This window comes from Macaca mulatta, chromosome 19 (assembly GCF_049350105.2).
Source record: "Macaca mulatta isolate MMU2019108-1 chromosome 19, T2T-MMU8v2.0, whole genome shotgun sequence".
In the NCBI taxonomy this organism is placed as follows: domain Eukaryota; kingdom Metazoa; phylum Chordata; class Mammalia; order Primates; family Cercopithecidae; genus Macaca; species Macaca mulatta.
The window spans coordinates 46,830,219-46,851,572 of NC_133424.1; the positions used below are offsets into that span (position 1 = coordinate 46,830,219).

General features: G+C 48.1%; 1 protein-coding gene across 1 annotated transcript; it reads left to right on the forward strand.

Moving 5' to 3' along the window:
* The first annotated feature begins 14,955 nt into the window (after positions 1 to 14,955).
* Positions 14,956 to 20,922, forward strand: PMIS2 (PMIS2 transmembrane protein). The gene is made up of 3 exons (XM_028839766.2): positions 14,956 to 15,742; positions 16,179 to 16,991; positions 17,467 to 20,922. Exons 2-3 carry the CDS (start codon positions 16,761 to 16,763, stop codon positions 17,590 to 17,592), a joined length of 357 nt encoding a protein of 118 aa, XP_028695599.1. The 5' UTR covers positions 14,956 to 15,742; positions 16,179 to 16,760; the 3' UTR covers positions 17,593 to 20,922.
* Positions 20,923 to 21,354: the final 432 nt, after the last annotated feature.

The following is a 21,354-nucleotide window of genomic DNA, read 5'->3' on the forward strand; positions in this document are numbered from 1 at the left end:
AAGGATGTGTCCGAGGGTCTTGACTTGAGCTTGGTGTTTGGTGACAGATGCCAGGAAGCCTGGGGACTCCCTCCTCATCCCTCAGGTAGGGACCTCCATGGGCAGCAGTGAGGGGCTGGGCCAGTGGAATGGTGGGGACCTTGGTATGTTAAGGGGTGGGCATGTCTCCAGGAGCAGGTGAGAGTGCACCTGATAAGATAACTGCGCTGGCAACGTCCTTCTCCGCTGGGGCAGGTCACCTGGGAAACTCAAAGCTGCTGGGCAGCCGGAGCTCCTCCCCGCACCCACATGGCTGGTCATCCCCAGCCTGCTAGAAGAAACCTCCAAAGAGGAGGTGGTGTGGGGCTGCACACTGTCTTTGCAGTGAATCTGCCCACTCACTGGGCACCCGTCAGCTCTGAGCCGTGTTAGACAGCTTGTGTCACCCCCTCCGCTTACAACCCCCCAAAGCCTTCCCTTCCCACTCAGAATAAACTCTGCATTCCTTCCTGCAAGATCTGGCCCTGGTCACCTGTCCTGCCTCCATTGCTACTAGGTTTCCAGGGGCACTGGCCTCGCTGCTGCACTTTGCACAGACCAAGGTCATTCCTGCTTCAGGACCTTAGCACTTACAGCTCCTTCTGCCTGGGCCCCCTTCCTTAGATGTCTGCACTGGCTTTCTCACCTCCTTCAGGTCTCAGCTCAAATGTCACCTCTTCAGAGAGTCCACTCTGTAATACTGCACCCTACTGTGTTCTGTTCCTTTACCCCACTGTATCTACACCTCTTACTCCAACCCGACACTGTATCTCCTTTTTATTTGTTTGGTGTTCATTAGAAGGAGGACTGGGCCAGGCACCATGGCTCACATTTGTAATCCTAGCACTCTGGAAGGCCGAGGCGGATGGATCACCTGAGGTCAGGAGTTTGAGACCAGCCTGGCCAACACGGTGAAACCCTGTCTCTACTAAAAATACAAAAATTAGCTGAGCATGGTGGTGCGCACCTGTAATCCCAGCTACTTGGGAGGCCGAGGCAGGAGAATCACTTGAACCTGGGAGGTGGAAGTTGCAGTGAGCCAAGATCGTGCCACTGCACTCCAGCCTAGGTGACAGAGTGAGACTGTCTCAAAAAAAAAAAAAAAGAATAGATAATAGATGTTAGACAAATAGATGGATACATAAATGATAAATGATAGATGACTGATAGATAGAATTGGTTTTTTGGTTGCTCACTGCAACCTCTGTCTCTTGGATTCAAGCGATTCTTGTGTCTCAGCCTCCCGAGCAGCTGGAATTACAGGCACCTGCCACCATGCCCGGCTAATTTCTGTATTTTTAGTAGAGATGGGGTTTCACCATGTTGGCCAGGCTGGTCTCGAACTCCTGGTCTCAAGTGATCCACCCGCCTCGGCCTCTCAAAGTGCTGGGATTACAGGCATGAGCCACCGTGCCTGGCCAGAATTCTTTAAATTTTTGGCTGAATCATTTGAGAGCAAGTTGAAGACAGGATCCCCTTTATCCATACTTAGGCATGTGTCTTGTATGAATAAGGACATTTTCTTACATAATCCCAGTCTAATAATCAATCTCAGGAAATTAACATTAATCAAACACTAGTAAATAATCTAGAGCAAGCTTGTCCAACCCATGGCCTGCGGGCCGCACGTGGCCCAGGACTGCTTTGAATGCTACCCAATACAAATTCGTAAACTTGCTTAAAACATTATGAGATTTGTTTGCGATTTTTTTTTTTTTTTTTTTTTTTTTTTAGCTCATCAGCTAGCGATAGTGTTAATGTATTTTATGTGTGACCCAGGACAATTCTTTTCCAATGTGGCCCAGGGAAGCCAAAAGATTGAACACCTGTGATTTAGAGGATTTATTTGAATTTCCCCAGTTTTCCCACTAATGTCCTTTTCCTAGTGCGTGATCCAGTCCGGGACCACACCTCACATTCTGTTGCTGTGTCTCCTTGGCTTCCTCCATTGCGTGACGATTCCTCCGTCTTTCCTTATCTTTCATGACCTTGGCGTTTTGGAAGAGTATGAGTCAGTGATTTTGTAGACTTCGCTTGGTGTGGGTTTGCTGCTGGTTCTTCGTGATTAGGTTCGGGTTGTGTGCTTTTGGCAGGAACACAGAAGGGATGTGTGTCCCCCCAACCTCCCGCCCCAGAACATCACCGTGTCAGGCCATGCCCCATTTTTGAGTCTGTAACTTGTCTAGAGCAGGGTGGACATGGTGGGGAGGGGTCTTAAGAGCCTTAGGGAGTGATCAGGAAACCATTCTATGCCATCTTTACTTTCTACTCAAAACAGTGCCACAGCCAGGGCTGGCACCCAGCTGCCCTGGTGGTTAAAGTAATTGAAATACAACCATTGCCTGAGCCCCCAGCACTTCCCCTAAGACTCCAGACCTCCCACACCCAACCCCTTAAAGTGGATGCCTGTGCCAGCCCCAAGGCCTTGTCCTTTTTTTTTTTTTTTTTTTTTTTTTGAGATGGAGTCTTGGTCTGTCGCCCAGGCTGAAGTGGTGCGATCTTGGCTCACTGCAACCTGGGTTGCACCTCCTGGGTTCAAGCGATTCTCCTGCCTCAGCCTCCCAAGTAGCTGGGACTACAGGCGGGCACTACCACGCCCAGCTAATTTCTGTATTTTTAGTAGAGATGGGGTTTTGCATGTTGGTCAAGCTGGTCTCCAACTCCTTACCTCAAGTAATCCACCCGCCTTGGCCTCCCAAAATGCTGGGATAACAGGCATGAGCCACCACACCCAGCCACTTTTGTCCATTCTGACCGTCCCCTGCTCAGCTGGGTTCATGGGTAAATACTTTTACCTACTCCCTTGATTTTGTAGTCCTCAGATGGTACGCAAGTTCTGTGTTTTTGTGGGGAGGGTCTTTGCTTGTGCAACTTATTATTTCACCGTGTGTCTAAGCAATACTAACCCCTGTCTCTGGGAGGTGAACACAGAGGCCTTAGTCCACAGGCAGGATCTGGATAAGTTGGGAAGTGTTCCAAGTCTTTGGCACCCTGGAATGAAGCCTGGGTGGACCACACGATGCCATTTCAGGCAGGTGGACAGCCTCTAGCACAACTCAGGGGCAAAGAAACTTCTCACAAGAATGTTGCAAGCATGACACGGTCCACAGTAGTGCAAGTTTCTCTGAGCCTGGGGCGCATAGAACACTGGAAACTTTTTTGAGAACAATTAGCGGTCAGAATTGAAAAAATTTTTCTTTTCTTGCGAAAGAGGGGGCAGAGGACAGACTATTAAATGGATGGTGGGCCAGGAGCGGTGGCTCATGCCTGTAATCCCAGCACTGGGAGGCCGAGGCAGGCAGATCACTGGAGGTCAGGAGTTCAAGAGCAGCCTGGCCAGCATGGTGAAACCCTGTCTCTACTAAAAATACAAAAATTTGGCCGGGCGCAGTGGCTCATGCCTGTAATCCCAGCACTTTGGGAGGCCAAGGCGGGTGGATCACGAGGTCAGGAGTCCAGGACCAGCCTGAACAACAGGGTGAAACCCCGTCTCTACTAAAAAGACAAAAATCAGCTGGACATGGTGGCACATGCCTGTAATCCCAGCTACTCGGGAGGCTGAGGCAGGAGAATCGCTTGAACCCGGGAGGTGGAGATTGCAGTGAGCCAAGATTGCGCCATTGCACTCCAGTCTGGGCGACAGAGCAAGACTGTATCTCCAAAAAAAAAAATTTGCCAAGTGAAAATACAAAAATTTGTGGGCGCCTGTAGTCGCAGCAACTGAGGAGGCTGAGACAGGAGAAGCTCTTGAATCCAGGAGGCAGAGGTTACAGTGAACCAAGATCACACCGCTGCACTCCAGCCTGGGTGACAGAACGAAACTCCGTCTAAAAAAAAAAAAAGGTGGATGGTGAACATTACATGGGTTTGAAGGGGAATTTGAACAATAGCGTCCTAGAATTGCGGCCATACACACTCTTAGGGACCCAGCACCCTGTAAACCTTGATGAAATCAGACCCCTGGCTAATCCTCTTCCCATGTTCCACTTTTCCCTTTCAGGCTTTGGGATCCTGCCCGCCCAGGCCTTCTGCTTTTCCAAGCGATCATTTCAAAACCTCGGCACATGCAATTTCCTCTACCTGAAGCGTGCACCCTACCTCCTCCCCATGTTCAACCCCTCCTCACCTTTCCTGTTAAGCACAGACGATCCTTCCTCCAGGAAGCCTTGGACATCCCACCAGGCTGGGTCAGGCACCTCCCTGGGCTTCCACCGACCCCTGGGCCTCCCCATCACAGCCCCTACCTCCCTGCCTGTGCTTCCCCCATCCCAGTCCTGACAAGTCTGACCCCATAATTCCTCCATCACAGCCCTGACCACTCTGGGCTGTCATGTTTTGGTGACATTTCATCTCCCCCTCCAGATCCATGAGGGCAGGGCCCAGGATGTCTCAGTCACTACTGTGTGCCCTGCATTGCCCGGCCCAAGCTGGCCTCGGGGAGTGTTTGCCGAGTGACAGGAGTCACTGTGACCGTGACTTTGGGTACAGTGTTTGCGTCTCCCTGATAAGATAATGGGCCCAGCAATGCCTTTCACCTCCTGAGCAGGTCACCCCACCCTTTCAACCCTGGGGGGATGAAAGAGAGGGGCTGGGCATGCAGGGACCTTGCTTCTCCCTCCTCTCCAGGCCAGGTGCAGGGGGCAGATGGTCAGAATTGAAAAAATGGTCAAGGAGTCAAGGAGTTGGCCCCCAGCCCAGCTAAGCTGGCAGCCAGGCCCCTGCATTCTGTTCCTCTCCCATCTTTGTGCAGATTGGAAAGGTCAGCCGTCCTGGGCTGGATGCAGAGCCCTTCACTTCTTCAGGAAATTTCCAGGCCGTCCTCACTCTGGGATCTTAAAAAATCATATTCAGGGCCGGGCGCAGTAGCTCACACCTGTAATCCCAGCACTTTGGGAGGCTGAGGAGGGCAGATCACCTGAGGTCAGGAGTTCGAGACTAGCCTGGCCAACATGGTGAAACCTTGTCTCTACTAAAAATACAAAAATTAGCCAGGCATGGTGGCACATACCTGTAGTAGTCCCAGCTACTCGGGAGGCTGAGGCAGGAGAATCACTAGAACCTGGGAGGCGGAGGTGGCAGTGAGCCGAGATTGTGCCACTGCACTCCAGCCTGGGCGACAGAGTGAGACTCCAGCTCAAAAAAAAAAAAAAAGTACTGGTGGAGAGACTTCCTCCATGGGACGGGGCAAGGGCAGGGTGCTGATGTCCAAATCCAAGCTCTGAAGTTCCCAGGGGAGCAAGGAGGCCTTGTGGTGCCTGGAACTGTGAAGGGTACAGGGCAATTACAAGAGGGCTTCTGGCTCATGGGTCTCCTGCTTCTGGGCTGTCTGCTGTCACAAGAACCTGCAGGATCATTAACAAGCTCAGAATGATGGCCCTGATGCTGAAGCCCAAAGCCAGCTTGCAATTTCTCTTTGTACTGACGTTGTTTTCCAAACGGCTCACTATCCGTGCCTATGGAAATGAAGACAGGCTGATGGGGGTGAAATTTTCTAAGAAGGGGTGAAATTGCCGAAGGGCCACCTGGAGTGAAACTGAAGGCCATGATCAGGGTTGGGGGAGGGAGGATTCAGCAGAGGAGAGGAGGAGGAAATGCAGGAAGACAGTGCGGGGGTGTCCTGGGCACGCCCAGGTAGGAGGGCATGCTCCTATTTCATTCTGTTTTTTCACCACCTAGAACTGTGCTTTCCAGTATAGTAGCCAGTAATACATGTGGCAAATTAAATTCAACTATAATTAAACAAAAAAAATAGGTTGAGTTCTTCAGGTGCACTAGCCACATTTCAAGAGCCAATAGCCATGTTTGGCTGGTGGCCACCATATTGGACCAAGTAGATTATAGAAATTTCTATCATTGAAAAAAAGTCCTGTTAGACAGCACTGACCTAGAATTATCTTGTTGCTTTATATTTTACTCTTTTATTCTTTTTTTCCTGTGTCCTCTCAATATAATGTAAATTTTATGGAGGCAAATACCTCATCTGCCTGAATCAGCGCTGAACCACTAAGGCTTAAAACAGTGCCCGGCACTGTTACCCAATAAATGTTCATTATATATATGAGAGTCCTGTGGTACCTAGCAATGTGGACACACAGGAGATGTGAACATGTGGGCACACGTACATGCATGCAGCAGATGAATCAGAAAGTGGAAACCTCCTCATAAACTTTACTGCTCTTAAAAATGCTGATGGAGGGGGGACTTCCTCCAGCACAGGCAGTTACTGATGTCCTAGTTCCAGGGGGAACAGTCCATTAGTCACTGAGGGAGGCAGGTTTTCATATTTTCTGTTTCAAGCTTTTGATTACAATGGAGCAAATGATCACAATGCAGCCCACCAGGATGCTGGCAATGCTGAAGCCCAAAATCAGTCTGGAATTGATCCGTGCTTTTCTCTGATTCCCAAGGAAGTTGGCTTCCCGGGTCTGTGGGGGTAAAGACAAGCTGGTGTGAATATTTCCAAGACGGGCGGGGGAGGAAAATCCCTGGGGAGAGGCGAAGAGGGGAAGATCAGGGTGGTGGCTTGAGGGAGGGCAGGGGGGGCAGGGCTCAGTCTACCAGGGGAAAAAGGAAGAAACCAGGGTGCCAGGATGAGGGAGTTGATCTGGGCAGAACCCAGAGGGAGGAGCAGAGAGGTGGCCCTAGAGAGGGGCAAGGGCACGCAGATGGTGAAGAGGGAGGAGGCAAATCCCCAAGAAACACCCTGGGGAGAAGAGGTCCCTGGGGAGAAGAGGTCCCTGGGGAGAAGCAGGGCATCGGCAGGAAAGAGAAGGCAGATCTGGGGACAAAGAGAGTTTGTGGTAGCTGGGTGGTGCCCACCTTGAGGGAGAACACCAGAGCGGGGATTGCCAGCAGGATGCAGAAGAAGGATATGATGGCGAGCAGCAAATAATCTATTTCTGGAGGACGCAAGGGCATCAGGGTGACTGGTTGCATTGGGGTGAACAGCTGCACTGGGATGAGTGGCTGCATCGGAGTGACCGGTGACTTCAAGTCCCTGGGGCTCGTTGCAGTAGCCATGGGTCTTGGCCTGAGGAGGAGATGCTGGGTGAGTGGAATCTGCAGACAGGGGTCATGGATCCGGGAAGGGGACATTTGAGTCCCCGAGCAATTGAGACCACCCAAATCAACTCCTCTGGCTAGAAAGGTGCTGAAAGTTGACACTGCCCCAAGCCAGGGGACAGCACCCCAAGCCAGAACCCACCACAGTAGCCTTGCTGGCTCCGGAACACCCATGCCACCCTCCTCTAGCCTCTCACAACCCCCTCCCTGCTCCCCTCTGGCTGCTCCACTTTCCTCCTCATTTTTTTTTTTTTTTTTTTTTTTTTTTTTTTTTTTTTTTTTGAGATGGAGTCTCGCTGTGTCGCCCAGGCTGGAGTGCAGTGGCCGGATCTCAGCTCATTGCAAGCTCCGCCTCCCGGGTTTTTACGCCATTCTCCTGCCTCAGCCTCCCGAGTAGCTGGGACTACAGGCGCCCACCACCTCGCCCGGCTAGTTTTTTGTATTTTTTAGTAGAGACGGGGTTTCACCGTGTTAGCCAGCATGGTCTCGAACTCCTGACCTCGTGATCCGCCCGTCTCGGCCTCCCAAAGTGCTGGGATTACAGGCTTGAGCCACCGCGCCCGGCCTCCACTTTCCTCCTCTAAACTCTCCCTACCCCTCCTCGCCCCTCAAACTCACACACCCCCACTGTTTTCTGATAACCCATCATAAACCTAAATGACCCTAGGGCTTCCCTTCACTGAGGCGGCTTTGGTGATTTCAGTCAAAGGGCGTGGCCTCTATGGGCCACTCTTTCATTATGATTGGCTACTTCTTTATAGGCGGGTCTCCAGTGCTTCAATCTGGCTTCTGATTGGTTCCATGTGTGTAAAGGGGCGTGGCCCAGCCACTTCCTTTCTTCCTGCCCTTGGGATTGATTCAACGCATAAAGGGACTGGGTTGTAGACACTTGTCCTTTTTAAATTTTTTTCTCGCTGTTTCCTTTTTTTCTTTTTTCCCTTAGAAACAGGGTCTCACTCTGTCATCCAGGTTGGAATGCAGTGGTGCAATCATAGCTCACTGCAGCCTCAACTTCCTGTGCTCAAATGATCCTCCTGCCTCAGTAACTAGGACCACAGGCATGCGCCACCACACCAGGATAATTTTTTTTTTTTTTTTTTTTTTTGGTAGAGGTCTCACTATGTTGCCCAGTCTGGTCTTGAACTCGTGGCCTCAAGCAATCCTCCTGCCTCGGCCTCCCAAAACGTTGGGATTACAGGCTTGCATCACTGTGCCCGGTCACTCCTTTTTGTTGTTGTTGCCAGTTTGAACGCCTGATGGGTTTAATATATAGTGTGTGGATCTCACATCCAGATTGAATATAAGTGTAATGGGCAGATTTATCACTATTAGGAGGTTACTGTACATTAGGCCCAGGCTGGCCCCTGAGGGCCACGTGGTAACTAAGGGAGACAAGACCATAGCTATCCTGGAATTCTAGGGAGTGAAAGAAGAAAAACACCTAAATAATGGAAATAATAATTATATGATTATAATTATATTTAATACATATTAATAATTATTATTATTGAGACAGGGTCTCGCTCTTTCACCCAGGCTGGAGTGCAGTGGCATGATCTTGGCCCACTGCAGCCTCCACCTCCCGGGCTCAAGTGATCCTGCCTCAGCCTCCCAAGTGGCTGGGACCCCAGGTGCACACCACCACACCCAGCTAGTTTTCGTATTTTTTGTAGAGACAGGGTTATAATAGAAATTATTTCAGAACCAAGAGCTATGGAGGAAATAACTAAAATGAGGAGGGGAGAGGGACTCTGGAAGATCACAAGGAACTGGAGGACGAGGCTGAGTAGACAGGAAAGGCCCCTCTGAAAAGAGAACATCTGAGCTGAGACTTGAAGTACAAGGGGAGCCAGCCACCAGGGGAAACATGGTGAAACCTTGTCTCTACTAAAAACACAAAAAATTAGGTAGGTGTGGTGGCATGCACCTGTAATCCCAGTTACTCGGGAGGCTGAGGCAGGAGAATCTCTTGAACCTGGGAGGCGGAGGTTGCAGTGAGCCAAGATTGTGCCACTGCACTCCAGCCTGGGCGACAAATTTTAAAATAAATAAATAAATAAATAAAGGGGAATATCACGAGCAACGTATGGCAACAAATTGGACAGCTTAGATGACATAAAAATTCTTAGAAAGATGAATTACCAAAACCAACTCAAGAAGAAACAGAAAATCTGAGGAGATGTATAACAAAAAGAGATTTGTAATTTAAAATACTCCCACAAAGAAAAGCTCAAGCCTAGATGGTTTCATTGGTACATTTCACAAAACATTAAAGCATAAGTAATATTAATTCTTCACAATCTGTTCCAAAATATGGAGAAAGGGAGCACTTCCCAGCTTATTATATGAGGTGAGTATTACCCTAATATCAAAACCAGACAGTAGCATCTCAAGACAACTAGAGTACAATCTCTTTCATAAATATAGATACAAAAGTCATTAGTAAAATATCAGTAAGCCCAATACAGCAATATATAAAAAGGATTATACATCAAGATCAAGTGGGGTTTACCCCAGAAATGCAAGATTGGTTTAAGTTCTGAAAATCAATTAATGTAACACACCATAGTAAAAGAATAAATTTTATTCATTTATTTTAAAGATGGGGTCTCACTCTGTCACCCAGGTGAGATCATAGCTCACTGCAGCCTCAAACTCCTGGGCTCAAACAATCCTCCTGCCTTGCCCTCCCAGAGTATTGGGATTATAGATACGAGCCATTGCACCTACCCCTGTAAAAGAAGACACTTTTTTTGTTTTGTTTTTGAAATAGAGTCTCACTCTGTCATCCAGGCTGGAGTGAAAGACTAAATGCTTCCTGGCTAAGATAGAGAACAAAACAAGAATGTTCATTCTCACCACTTCTATTCAACAGTGTAGTGGGGATCCTAGCCAGTACAATTAGTCAATAAAAAGAAATAAAAGGCATCCAGGTTGGAAAGGAAGAACTGCTTTGATCCACAGTTGACTTAAATTTGCATGTAGAAAATTCTAATGAATCCACAAATAACCACTAGAAGAAATGAGTCCAGCAATGTTGCACAAGACAAGATCAATATCCAAAAATCAATTGTATGTCAATAAGCCAGGAATGAACAATAAAAAAAATGAAATTAATAAAATGAATTCATTCCCAATAGGATCAAAAAGAATAATAAATTCGGGCTGGGCATGGTGACTTATGCCTGTAATCCCAGCACTTTGGTAGGCCGAGGCAGGCGGATCACTTGAAGTCAGGACGGACTTCAAGACTAGTTTGGGCAACATGGTGAAACCCCGTCTCTACTAAAAAAATACAAAAAATCAGTTAGGCATGGTGGCAGGTGCCTGTAATCCCAGCTACTTGGGAGGCTGAGGCAGGAGAATTGCTTGAGTCTGGGAAGTGAAGGTTGCAGTGAGCCATGATCGTGCTACCACACTCCAGCTTGGGTAACAGAGAGAGACTCCATCTCCAAAAAAAAAAAAGAAAGAAAGAAAAAGAAATTCAATTTTAAAAAAGTAATAAATTTAACAAAAGAAGTACAAGAGTTGTACAATAAAAACTATAAATCTTGGCCGAGCACAGTGGCTCACACCTGTAATCCCAGTACTTTGGGAGGCTTAGGCAGGTGGATCACGAGGTCAGAGATTGAGACCATCCTGGCTAACACGGTGAAACCCCATCTCTACTAAAAATACAAAAAATTAGCCGGGCGTGGTGGCAGGAGCCTGTAGTCCCAGCTATTCAGGAGGCTGAGGCAGGAGAATGGCGTGAGCCTGGGAGGCGGAGCTTGCAGTGAGCCAAGATCACTCCACTGCACTCCAGCCTGGGCGACAGAGCAAGACTCCATCTCAAAAAAAAACAAAAAACAAAAAAAAAACTATAAATCTTTCCTTTAAAGATTTAAAGATCTAAATAAATGAAGTGGCATCCCATGTTCATGGTTTGGAAAACTCAATATTAGCAGCAAAAAGGCAGTACTCCCCTAATTGACCTAAAGAGTCAATGCAATCTTTATCGAAATCTCAACTGGCTTGTTTTTTTGCAGAATTTGACAAGTTGATCCTAAAAGTTGTGTGGAAATGCAAAGGATGCAGAATAATCTAGCAATATTGAAAAAGTAAGGCCGGGCGTGGTGGCTCAAGCCTGTAATCCCAGCACTTTGGGGGGCCGAGACGGGCGGATCACGAGGTCAGGAGATCAAGACCATCCTGGCTAACACGGTGAAACCCCGTCTCTACTAAAAAATACAAAAAACTAGCCGGGCGAGGTGGCGGGCGCCTGTAGTCCCAGCTACTCGGGAGGCTGAGGCAGGAGAATGGCGTGAACCCGGGAGGCGGAGCTTGCAGTGAGCCGAGATGGTGCCACTGAACTCCAGCCTGGGCGACAGAGCGAGACTCCGTCTCAAAAAAAAAAAAAGAAAAAAAAAAAAAAAAGAAAAAGTAAAATAAAGTTAGAGGACTTCCAATTCCCAATTTCAAAATTTATTCCTGATTACAAAGCTGTAAGAATAAAGACAGTGTGGTACTGGCATAAGGATGGGCATATAGCTCAATGAAGCAAAATTGAGAGTCCAGAAATAGCTTTTATATTTGTGGTCAACTGATTTTTGACAAAAGTGGCAAAAACATTCAATGTGAAAAGGAGATCCAACAAATGGTGCTAGGACAATTGGATCTCTCTTTTTTTATTATTATTTTTAGTTTTTGGAGATGGAGACTCACTCTGTCACCCAGGCTGGAGTGCAGTGGCATGATCTCAGCTCACTGCAACATCTGCCTCCTGGACTCAAGTGATTCTCCTGCCTCAGCCTCCCAAGTAGCTGGGGCTACAGGTACCCACCACCACGCCCAGTTAATTTTTGTATTTTAGTAGACAGGTTTCACCATGTTGGCCAGGCCAATCTTGAACTCCTGGCCATTATTTTCAAATGATTCTCACATGCTCTGAACCCCATTCATTCATCATTATTATCTTTTTTTTTTTTTCTTGAGACAGGGTCTCCCTCTGTTGCCCAGGCTGGAGTGGAGGGGTGCGACCATGGCTCAACACAGCCTCAAATTTCTAAGCAAAAGCAATCCTCCTACCATACCCTCCCAAGCAGCTGAGAATATAGAAGCCTGCCCTCAGAGCCATATATGCCATATATATATATATGTGTGTGTGTGTGTGTGTGTGTGTGTGTGTGTGTGTTTTTCTAGAGACACGGTCCCACTGTATTGATCGAGCTAGGTTTTGAACTCCTGGTCTCACACGATCCTCTCCCCTCAGCCATCATCATCTTACAGAGTGCACATTTTGTGCCATACACTGTTCAAAACCACTTACATACATTAATTTATTTAATCCTCACAATGAAATGAGAGATAAATAATTATTATTCCCATTTTAAAGATGAGAAAACTGGTACACAGAGAGCTTTTGATTGCACAAGGTGATATTGCTAGTTAGTGGCATGGCGGGGATCCAAACCTAGGTAGTCTAGTTCGAAGGTGTGTTTATTCAGCCCATGTTTACTGAGCACCTACTACTACGTGTTGGGCTCTGTTCTAGGTGTTGGAGCTGTAGACAGTACAAATGAACAACCTCACCCCCATTAAGACATCTCTCCTGGCTGGGTGCAGTGGCTCATTCCTGTAATCCTTGCACTTTGGGAGGCCAAGGTGAGTGGATCATTTGAGGTCAGGAGTTCAACACCAGCCTGGCCAACGTGGTAAAACCCCATCTCTACTAAAAATATAAAAATAAGCCAGGTGTGGTGGTGGGCGCCTGTAATCCCAGCTACTCAGGAGACTCAGGCAGGAAAATCGTTTAGAACCCGAGAGGTGGAGGTTTCAGTGAGCCAAGATTGCACCATTGCACTCCACCCTGGGCAACAAGAGCAAAACTCCATCTCAAAAAAAAAAAAAAAAAGATATTTCTCCCATATCTCCATTCTCTCTTATTGAGACATGGTCTGTCTCACCTTTCCCACCAAAAATTTTTTTCAAAAAAGCAAAATCCTTTGATCACTCAGCCCCCTCAAGTTATGAATCTGGTTTTCGGTTTTTAATTCCAGAGACAAAAAAGGGGGCAGAACATAGACCCATGCTACCATCTTGGCAGTCTCCATCTCAGTTCCATATGATCAAGTCTCTCTTTTTTTTTTTTTTTTTTTTTTTTTTGAGACGGAGTCTCGCTCTGTCGCCCAGGCTGGAGTGCAGTGGCCGGATCTCAGCTCACTGCAAGCTCCGCCTCCCGGGTTCACGCCATTCTCCTGCCTCAGTCTCCCGAGTAGCTGGGACTACAGGCGCCCGCCACCTCGCCCGGCTAGTTTTTTGTATTTTTTAGTAGAGATGGGGTTTCACCGTGTTAGCCAGGATGGTCTCGATCTCCTGACCTCGTGATCCGCCCGTCTCGGCCTCCCAAAGTGCTGGGATTACAGGCTTGAGCCACCGCGCCCGGCCTAGTCTCTCCTATCTTTAAAACAAACAAGCAAAATCATCATTCTCACCCTTTTGCATCTACCCTAGTCCTGCCTTTCTTGGCTCTTCATAGGCAAACTATTTTTTTTTTTTTTGGAAATGGAGTCTCACTCTGTCACCCAGGCTGGAGTACAGTAGCACGATCTCGGCTCACTGCAACCTCCACCTCCCGGTTCAAGCAATTTTCTGCCTCAGCCTCCCAAGTAGCTGGGATTACAGGCGCCCACCACCACACCTGGCTGAAATTTTGTATTTTTAGTAAAGACGGGGTTTCACCATCTTGGCCAGGCTTGTCTTGAACTCCTGACCTCGTGATCCACCCACCTTGGCCTCCCAAAGTGCTGGGATTACAGGCATGAGCCACTGTACCCAGCCATAGGCAAAATTCGTGAAGCAAATGTGTACACTCTCTCCAGTTCCACACCTCACACTCAATCCATGGCTCTCTGAAACCAGGTGTTGGCTTACAACATTCCAGAAACTGGAACCCATGTTCTTCTCAGCTGTGGCACTGCTCTCCTTACTCTTTCGCCTCCAAGCTCTTGGAATAAATGTCTACATTGTCTATACGACCCCCTTTTTGCTCACTGCCTGGATCCCTGCAGTATGGCCACTGCTTCTGCTGATCCTCTGACACTGCCCTTACCAAAGGAGCTAATTCATTCCCGCCTTCAGAGCTGGAGTACGTGTCTCAGGGCTTGACACATTTGTCCATGTGCTCCTTTCTAAGCCTGTCTTAGTTTGTTTGTTCCACCATCCAAGGGACTTGCCAGCAACCAATACACATGCTTTATCTCACCCAACCTTCACATGTTCTGTTGTCCTGGAATATCCACTTGGTCCTTTGAAAGGCTCTGAACCAATTTCCTCCATGAAGAATATCCTGACTTCTGGATTGCATGTGTTGTCACTGTTCTTCTAACTACTTCTAGGTCCAGGACTGGTCTTACATACACAGGTTGTGTCTTGGACAAGCCATACTGAGGTCTACGTTTGTAGACTGCACAGTGTCATCTCCCATCCACTCCCAACTTCCTGAAAAGTGACTCCTCAAACCCTCTACTCCCCTAGAACCACCAGCTAAAGGAAGCATCAGCTAAAACCCCACAGTATTAGCATTCATTAAAAGCTCCTACCTGAATCAGCAATTACCATGGTATTTGAAAATGTTTTCTTTTTCTTTTCTTTTTTTTTTTTTTTTTTTTGAGACAGAGTCTCGCTGTGTCTCCCAGGCTGGAGTGCAGTGGCCTGATCTCGGCTCACTGCAAGCTCCGCCTCCCAGGTTCACGCCATTCTCCCGCCTCAGCCTCCCAAGTAGTTGGGACTACAGGCGCCCGCCACCACGCCCTGGTAGTTTTTTGTATTTTTAGTAGAGACAGGGTTTCACTATGTTAGCCAGGATAGTCTCGATCTCCTGACCTCGTGATCCACCGGCCTCGGCCTCCCAAAGGGCTGGGATTACAGGCTTGAGCCACCGCGCCTGGCCTGAAAATGTTTTCTAATGGTGCATAACAAATTCCCACACAGTCATTCACTCACAGTTCTGTAAGTCAGAATGACTGCTTCTCTGCTCAGATCTACCAAAGCTAAAATTAAGGTGTCCGCTGGGCTGGATTCTCATGTGGTGCTCAGGATCCTCTTCCAAATGAATGTGATTACAGCAGGATTCGCATCTTTGCTGTTGCAGTGCTAAGGACCCCGTTTCCTTGCTGGCTGTCAGCTGGGAGCCATTCTCAGTCAGAGGCTGCCTGGATTCCTCCCTAGGTGGCCCCGGCGACATCTTCATACCAGCAATGGAGACCTTTGCTTGCCTCGAATCCTCTTACACCTGAAACCTCTTTTGCCAGGAAGACTCAGTCCCTTTCAAGAACTCACCTCATTAGGTGAGGCCCACAGAGGATATTCTTCCTACCTTAAAGTTAACTGATTTCAGACCCTACCTACGTCTGCAAGACACCTTCCCAGCGGTATACAGACTAGTACTTGACTGACTGGAGAAGGAGTGTGTACACCAGGGAGCAGGAATCTTGGGGTCATCTCAGAGTTCTGCCTATCACATTGGAGATTTCCTGTTTCATCGTTCCACTAGGTTGTGTGCTACTTTAAGAAAGACCTTCCCAGCCGGGCGCGGTGGCTCACGCATGTAATCCCGGCACTTTGGGAGACTGAGGCGGGCGGATCACGAGGTCAGGAGATCGAGACCATCCTGGCTAACACGGTGAAACCCCGTCTCTACTAAAAATGCAAAAAATTAGCTGGGCGTGGTGGCGGGCGCCTGTAGTCCCAGCTACTTGGGAGGCTGAGGCAGGAGAATGGCGTGAACCCGGGAGGCGGAGCTTGCAGTGAGCCGAGATCGCGCCACTGCACTTCAGCCTGGGCGACTGAGCGAGACTCCGTCTCAAAACAAAAAAAAAGAAAGACTTTCCCCCTTTTCCCCTTTTTTCTCTAGTCTTTCTGTCAGCATAAACCAAGGAATTCTTTTTTTTTTTTAATGGAGTCTCACTCTGTCACCCAGGCTGGAGTGTGCAGTGTGATCTCGGCTCACTGCAATCTCCGCCTCCCAGGTTCAAGCGATTCTCCTGCCTCAGCCTCCCTAGTAGCTGGGATTACAGGCACCCGCCATCACACCCGGCTAATTTTTGTATTTTTAGTAGAGACGGGGTTTCGCCACTTCGATCAGGCTGGTCTCGAACTCCTGACCACAGGTAATCCGCCCGTCTCGGCCTCCCGAAGTGTTGGGATTACAGGCATGAGCCACTGCGACCAGCCGGAATTCATTTTTAACTCAAAGCTTTACAATCCACTTCTGACATTACTCATTTTCCTCCCCTCAGTAAATTTCTTACTTTTACTGGGCGTGTCTAGTTTCTCTCTTCAGCAACTCCTGGGAGACCCTCCTGACACCGCCCATCCGCGCGGCCTGCAGAGAGAGATCAGTGGGAGGAGGAGGAGCCAAGAGCCACCACTTAGGCTTCCAACCAATCCCTATCAGAGTGGGCGGAGCCCACATCCTGATTGGCTGCACGCTCTGAGTCTTGGGGTGGGCTAGAATGGTGGGGCCTTGCCTCCTAACTAGGCAGCCAATCAGGACGTGGGGTGCTGGTTTCTCCATTGTGAAGTTTCAGCCTTTGATGGTTTGGGTCCTGGGATTCTGGTTAGTACAAGGGGAAGCCTAGTGGGTCTGGCACTCCGTTTTCAAGACACTCGGAGTCCATCTTTGTCTAAGGGGAAAGGTCATGGCCCTGAAACCTTCTGCTCCCAATGAGCCCCCTACCACAGGTGATCCAGATGGCTCCCCTACCACAGGTGGTCCAGGTGCCCCAGGTGAGGTGCCCAAAGAGCCGCAAGAGCCTACACAGACACCAGAAGAACTGGCGTTTTACGCCCCAAACTACCTATGTTTGACCATCTTTGCTGTACTTTTATTCCCTCCATTTGGATTGCCAGCTTTGTACTTCTCTTACCAGGTAAAATAATGCCCAAGTCATAGCCCCTGTCCTTTATTATTTTTTTTCCTTTGAGACCCAGTCTCACTCTGTCCCCCAGGCTGGAGAGCAGTGGTGCAATCTCGGCTCACTGCAATCTCTGCCTCCCTAGTTCCAGCGATTCTCCTTCCTCGGCCTCCCGAGTAGCTGGGATTACAGGCACGGGCCACAGCGCCTGGCTCATTTTTGTATTTTTAGTTGAGACGGGTTTTGCATGTTGGCCAGGCTGGTCTCGAACTTCTGACCTCAGGTGATCCACTCGCCTCGGCCTCCCAAAGTGCTGAGATTACAGGCGTGAGCCACTGCACCCAGCCTGCCCCGTCCTCCATTTGGCCCCTGCATCTGCTCCTGTCCTGGGACCTGCACAGGGGCTTTCCCTCAGTGACTGCAGGTCTCCAACCGTTCTCCCCAGGGTTCCTAGACACAGAAACCCACATCTGTGCTTCAACCCCTACAGACTATGAAGGCCAACAAGAAAAGCGAATGGGAAGAGGCTTACACCAACTCAGGCCGAACTGGTTGGCTCAGTGCATTTGCGGTAATGATCGGCTTAGGCATCATTTATGGCTTAGTCCTATTTTAATGAAGGCTAGGCATAGCAACCCAAGGGTCCGCTCCCCAACCGAGCCACTCACCAAAACACTAGCCAGCCAAGTCAGCCATCGAGCAAGAAACTCAACTGCTGAGACATCTAGCCAAGAAATCCTCCAACCAAGGAACTCAACATTCAAGAAACCCACGAACCCAGGAACACCCAGACCACCTGCCTGTGCTACTTCAACTCACTCAGCTCCAGGGCTGTCTTCATCCACCCTAGGGGTCCACACTTCATGCCCTAGATCCCTTTAACTCCTTGACACTGGGTTGTTCTTTCAGAGGAATCTTTAAACCAAAAAACTGGAATAGAATGTTCTGGTTTCCTGTGGGGGTGTGTGTGTGTGTGTGTGTGTGTGTGTGTGTGTGTGTGTGTGTCAACATGCCCACGATTGTTATTCTGTTTCTGGGTCAGTGACCAGTGTCTCTGTTTCCCTGGAGCTGTTTCCTAGACTGTGAAAATCAGAATGTCCCAATGGGGAAGCCCACAGACATAGAATTCAGGCAGATGGGGGTTAAAAACTTACCTCTGACACTGAAAAACTGTATAGCCCTGAACAGATACTTTTCTTGAGCATAGTTCCTTTTTCTGTAAAGCAGGCATAATTGCCAATGTGTGGATGATATTTAGAAATCTGAATTGACGTTTATTCTCTAGGAGTCTTCTCATTTGAGCTGGGATTGGAGATGTCTAGTGTCTCAGAGCAGCAATAAGAAAACAGAAACCTCTTCCAGCTTCTGCCATCCAAATGTCAAGCTCTTAGGGGAAGAATGGAAAGTCCCCAAGAAATGCAAATAGCTTTGGCAGAATAGCTGATGAAGACCACCTCTCCCCCACTCCAGAAAGGCATTTGTTCACCATTCATGGAAAAGGGAATGTGGAGAGAGATTGGATAATAGTACATCCATAAGGTTCCTGGAACCTGCATCTGAGGAAGAGGGGTGTCAGAGACCCCAGCTGTTATCTGTATTCCCTCCTCACAGATAAGGCCTAGAAAGCCTCCAAGTTCTCAAAGATGATATGCTACATGGTGTAGACATTTACAAAGAAATGACCTCAGACAGCCAAGGAGGATACCCCATGGCCCAGCCTAGTGAGAAGAAGATGGCTTCCATAGGAATCCCAAGTGTCAGGTGGAGAGAGAACTATAGAAGAAAACTAGGGATAAGCAGGGAGCCATCCTGCATGAATCAAAACAGAGATCTAGACTGACAATGTGGGCCACAGATACCCAGGGGCTGCTTCTGATGCCCAAGCTTCATGGACAAACCCAAGTTCAGAACCAGATTAATATTTAGCACAATATTTAGCAGAACTAAGTTCCCACCACCATGGAGAATGGGGATTCTCAGTAGAAATTCAATGGAGCTGCTGGGGAAGAGACTGCTCACTGTCCCCCAGAGTCCATCACCTCTTTGTCCTGGGAACATTGCCTGGCCACATCTCAGAGGTTCCCCTCTGCAGCCATGAAATGTGCTTTGGTCCTGTGGAATGTGAGCAGAACTGACATGTACCACAAACAAAGCTGGCTTTTCAATGTCTCCTGGGACACTCCTCTAAACTCCTCCTCCCCTGGCCAACGGGACAAGTGATACCCATGTGATGATTTAGAAGGCCACACGTTATAGACATGGCAAAACCCCATTAGCCTGGGTCCCTGAATCATTCTGGGAACAGTATCCCTTCCCCCAACTGCCTCATGTGGTCAAGCAGAACATAGGCTACTGTGTCGACAAATGACATGCTTGGCCTGTTTCCACAGCCCAACCCACCCGAACCAGTGCAGATGCAGGAGAATAGAGTTCTATTTCTTGCACATCTGGGATTACAGCTTCAAGTTCATGCCCAACAGAGACAACCATCTTATTAGGTGGTTTATAGGAAATAATAATAGAAGGAAATAACAAAGGCCCTAGTCCACCTTAATTGTAACTGTTGTGATGCTGAGTTTGTCTCCTCTGTGGGCCTGGGTGTCTGGGCAGGTCCCGTGTGTTTGTGGGACAATGCTCTGGGTTATGGGGATGCCTGGAGACAGGATGATGCCTAGTTGTTTGTCATGTTAGTGGATCTAGAGGGTTAGCTATCCCTGTCCTTCTCCAGATCCAGCCCAGGCGGGGCCTGTCACATTCAGCTGCAAAACCATGTCAGGTTAGGATGGCCCATGTCAACATAAGCAGGCAGACCCAAGTGTCATCTTCTGCTACAGGCCTCAGAAAGCCAGCCAGCCTCCTCTACTTCAGCTCCCAGACTTCATCCAACCTGAATTTCACTCTTGGGCATCCAATTGGTATTTAGCACCAGGTAAACACAAAATGAGGCCAGGCACAGTAGTTTGTGCCTATAATTTCAATGCTTTGGGAGGCTGAGAGAGGAGGATGGCTTGAGCCCAGGACTTTGAGACCAGCCTGGGCAGCAAGTCGATAACTGTTTTCTACAAAATTTTTCAAAATTAGCCAGGCGTGGTGGCACATGCCTGTAGTCTCAGTTACTCAGGAGGGTGAGGTGGGAGGATCACTTGAGCCCAGGATTTGGAGGCTGCAGTGAGTCATGATGATGCTACAGCACTCTGGCCTGGGGGACAGAGCTAGACTTTGTCTCTAAAACAAATAAGTGTAAAAAATAAGGCCAGGTGCAGTGGCTCACACCTGTAATCCCAGCACTTTGGGATACCAAGGTGGGAGGATCACCTGAGGCCAGGAGTTTGAGAACAGCCTGACCAACATGGTGAAATCCTGTCTCTACAAAAATATAAATATTAGCCGGTGTGGTGGTGCACACCTGTAATCCCAGCTACTCGGGAGGCTGAGGCAGGATAATCTCTTGAACCCGGGGGTGGGGGTTGCAGTGAGCCGAGATTGCACCACTTCACTCCAGCCTGGGCAAAAGAGTGAAACTCCATCTCAAAAAAAAAAAAAAAAAAAAAAAAATCTTATCTGACTTTGATTGCATTACAATAAATGTAGTTCTCAGTTTGGGGAGATTTAACATCTTTATGATAAGCCTTCCTATTCATAAATATGACATATCAAATAGGACTTATACCTCTTTAGCTTTATGTATTATAAGCAATCCTTTTTTCCATTACATAATCTAAATTATTATTGGGGTAGAAGAAAGGTACTGAGTATCCCAATGTTGATATCTTGTGTGGCGAACTTACTGAAATTTCTGGGTGTAATAATTCATCATTTTACACGCTTAGATTGTCTATGCTAAATTTGAATTATTTCTTAACAATTTTAATACCTCATTATATATGTATTCTTTTAGTTCCTCGGCTAAACCTTTCAGCAAAATATAAATTAGCATCATAACCTCGTTTCCGTCCTCGTATGGGATTGTTCTATTGTTTTACTATTAAGTCAGGCAGTTGATGTAGATTTCTGACAAAAATTTCATCTTTTTTTTTTTTTTCTGAAGCAGACTCTGGCTCTGTCACCCAGGCTGGAATGCAGGGGCACAATCTCAGCTCACTGCAATCTCCGCCTCCCGGGTTTAAGCGATTCTAGTGCCTCAGCCTCTATAGCAGCTGGGACCACAGGCGCGTACCACCACGTGGGGCTAGTTTTTTGTATTTTCAGTAGAGGGGATTTCGCTGTGTTGGCCAGGCTGGTCTTGAACCTCTGGCCTTAAACGATCTGACTGCCTCGGCCTCCCAAAGTGGTGAAATTACATGCATGAGCCACCATGACCAACCAAAATTTCATCAATTTTGTTATGTTTTCTTCTATTCCTGGCTTGTCAAGATTT